The 3,433-nt window shown below is 35.4% G+C and overlaps 1 protein-coding gene and 1 long non-coding RNA gene across 2 annotated transcripts in view; one reads left to right on the top strand and one right to left on the bottom strand.

Moving 5' to 3' along the window:
• The window catches only part of LOC102675652 (chromatin-remodeling ATPase INO80-like), a 16,641-nt gene that overhangs the window by 10,285 nt on the left and 2,923 nt on the right, over positions 1–3,433 (top strand). The window contains exons 5-6 of the mRNA XM_031511893.1: positions 1–24; positions 168–460. Of these exons, the coding sequence (XP_031367753.1) occupies positions 1–24; positions 168–460 (317 nt within the window). The remainder of the gene's footprint in view (positions 25–167; positions 461–3,433) is intronic.
• LOC116185987 overlaps positions 1–3,433 on the bottom strand; it is a 24,351-nt gene that overhangs the window by 20,466 nt on the left and 452 nt on the right. The gene's annotated exons all lie outside the window — the stretch shown is intronic.

Below are 3,433 nucleotides of genomic sequence, written 5' to 3'. Positions count from 1 at the left end.
CTTCATCCCACGAGCCGTAGCAAGGTATATTTAACCGTTATTCGCTATAAAAAACGCGACGAACGGCCGTTTCTCTCCGTCTCCGTCTATCTCTCTCTCCGCCCGATTATATCCATCCCCTTTCCACCCATACTCGGTAATGCGAAACGACTTTTCGCTTTTTCTAGCGACTTCGCGGAAGAAATAGTGCCGGAACGCATGCGCAGCGGGGATTACGTCCGCCGGCTTATCTCGGGCAAGCACAACACGAAGAAGGACACGATAGAGCCGGTCTCATGGTACGAGGTACCCGATCGAGGTAACTTTGGTAATCTGGCGTGTGTTAAGTATGTCGCCGGCAAGCCACACTCGATCAGGAAACCCTACTTCAAGGTCGCCGATTTACGCCCGTCCGACATCAAAAACGATGTCAATTTTCTCAGTTACTACAGCAAGAACCGCGAGGCGGCGGCTAACGCCTGTGAGTAATTACATACCGAGGATCACAAAACGATGATTACACGAACACAGACCGCCTACAAACTCGTGAGGACGCGTGTGACGCGCGTGTTATCGAGCTGTCCTAAAATTTCTCTTTTTATTATACATTGTTTTGCACGAGAAATTGCACGATCTTTTTTATACTTGTCACTAAGATATTTATTTATTTATTTATTTATTTTATAATTTTTTTTTAATCGTAAATGGAAAAATGGAAAGAACTTCTAGGACAGCTAGATATATATATATATATATTTATTTTTTTCGATCGAATCTTTGTCGGGAACGGACGATACGAACGAATGAAAATTTTTTTATCCAAACACGGAACATGTAGAAAGGAAGATAATAGAAATAATAATAGTCACGTTATTACGAGAAAGATCGAATGACGAATAATTATCGAAGATACATAATTATTAATCGTTACATGTGGAAATCGAAAGAAAGTGAAAAAAAAAAAAAAAAAAGGGCGATGTTATTCGGCATTACTTTCCCGTATATTTTTTTAATATAAGATATATCTTGAAGAAAATTTTGGAAAAATAAAAGCGGCCATGTGACGCCGTTGTGTGTACCTTTCTTTTTTTGGTTTTTCTTTCCCGCTCGGTTTTCTACTCTTTTTTTCCACTCTTTTTTGGATGGATTGCCATTGGATTCGCTCTGATCTGTCAATTTTTTTGCTGTGCTGTGTTACTCTTGTTTTTTTCTTTTTTCTTTTTTTTTTCTTTTTTTTTTTTTTGTTTCCCTCGTTCGTTACGTAGTTTCCTCTTCTACAATCTTTTTTTTTTTTTTTCCTCGTTCTTTTATGTATGTATGTACAGATTTTACTGTTATAAACTGTGTCTAATTAAAATATGTACACGTAGCGACACGAAGGTGTGAGACGTTGTTTTTTTGTTCGTCTTTTTTCGTTTACTTTTTTCGTTTTGCTCGTCTCTCGGGTTCGTCGATTTTCTCGACGAATTGCGGCGGCAATCGACGTCGATATTTCGAGTTATGGAAAAAAAGAAAAAAAAAAGGAAAAGAAAGAAAGAAAGGAAAAAAAAAGAAAAAAAAAAAAAGAAAGAAAGAAAGAAAAAACTGAGATGAAAGCAAGATTTTTCACACGAAGGGGAGAAGTGCAGTGTCGGGCAGAACCAGATGACTGGGACACGTAAATAGGGGTAGAAATGGCAGAGGAAGAACCAGTTGGGCTTTTTTGAACGTTTCAGGCAAAGGGTGGAGGAATCGGGTTCCAGAGCTGTACGAGGATCCGACAAAAATGAAACGGAAGGAGGAGGAAGGGAATGAGAGTGAAGCAGCTGCCGAAGAGTGACGACGCTCGCGTTATTAAAATATTTTTTCTTTTTTTTTTTTTTTTTAACTGAAAATCGGATGAACGTTTACTCCGTTACCGCCGCTAACGCTTTCTTTTTTTTTTTTTTTAACTGAAAATCGGATGAACGTTTACTCCGTTACCGCCGCTAACGCTTTCTTTTTTTTTTTTTTTAACTGAAAATCGGATGAACGTTTACTCCGTTACCGCCGCTAACGCTTTCTTTTTTTTTTTTTTTCAATCGTGTTGGTTTGATCTTTTTTTGAAAGTGGCCACGCCCGTGATTGTGAAAACGTGCGGATTTTTGGAAATTTGAAGAAAAAAAAAAAAAAAAAAAAAAATCTTTCGCACGGAGATGTACAATGCGCACAGAAATTAGAAACCGACCGATTGTGAATTTTTGATTGAGAAAAAAAATTGATCGAACTTAATTAAAGGATTGATTAACAACACTTTTCGTGTCGGTTTTCGCACGAGTAATGACGAAAAGACTGAAAAAGATAAAAAAAAATAAAATAAAACGTTAACAGCGGTTACGGAGTAATCGTTCATACGATTTTCAGTTAAAAAGAAAAAAAAAAAAATAAACAAACTCTCTACGCGATTTCGAGAAATTCACCAATTACTCCTTGTGTATATATATACTAATTACGTAAAACTTGTCCGATAAAAAAAAAGAAAAAAAAAAATAAATATCCAAATAAACCAATGTCCGATGATTAAAAGAAAAAAAAAAAAAAAAAAAAAACAAAAAACGACACCGTCAATTGTTTTCCTTGCACAAATAATCGGAAAGATTAGAGGAGCTGGCTATCCGGGTGAATATGCGTTTCGTTCGAGGTAAGCTTATCATGCGTGCTTTTGCAGATTCTAATAAATAATAAAATCAGGCCGATTGATATTTTTCTCGTTGAACCGAGGTTGAGTGGTTTTTTTTTTTTTTTTTTTTTTTTTCTTTTTCTTTTTCTTTTCTCGGTTGTCGAGAAAGGAAATGATTAATCATTGATTGCAACAAGAGCGATATTAAGAAAAAAAGACTGTACAAAATGATATCGCTAAAATCTTGAAAGGGGTGTGTACGAGAAACAAGGGACGAATATCCTCCCCCCCCCGTGCCACAACCATGTTTAAATATTGTACATATGTGATATGCAATTATCCTAACGATAATCGTAACAAAAAAAATATCGAACCCATTTTCATCGAAGCGACAGATGCGGTGGAATCAACGTTAAGTATATATATATACATATATACCGTGTGTCCTTTTCTTTTAATCGACCATCATTCGTGTTTGTATAACAGGAAATAATCGAAGCAAGACGAGAGCGATAATTTCATCATTTTTTTTCTCTCTCTCTCTCTCTCGTGATAATAAATTACATCGTAATATATCGTCGTAACAAAAAAAAAAAAAAAAAAAAATCAATTTCAGGAATAATTTCATATTCACCGATATATCCTGAAAATTCTGAAATCTTCTAATATGCTAATTCATTCTCAGTCGCACACCATCGTATGTTTGAACGTTTAATTCTTTTCTTTTATCGTTTCCTACTACGAAGCTTTTTATCATTATTGTTGTATAAAATTAAATTTGTTGATTAACAAAAGCGTTAATATTTCTAACTTCTT

This window comes from Apis dorsata, unplaced genomic scaffold (genome assembly GCF_000469605.1).
Source record: "Apis dorsata unplaced genomic scaffold, Apis dorsata 1.3 scaffold_360, whole genome shotgun sequence".
Classification (NCBI taxonomy): domain Eukaryota; kingdom Metazoa; phylum Arthropoda; class Insecta; order Hymenoptera; family Apidae; genus Apis; species Apis dorsata.
The sequence above is the reverse complement of the archived record's forward strand: the minus strand, read 5'-3'. Positions and strand labels throughout refer to the sequence as shown.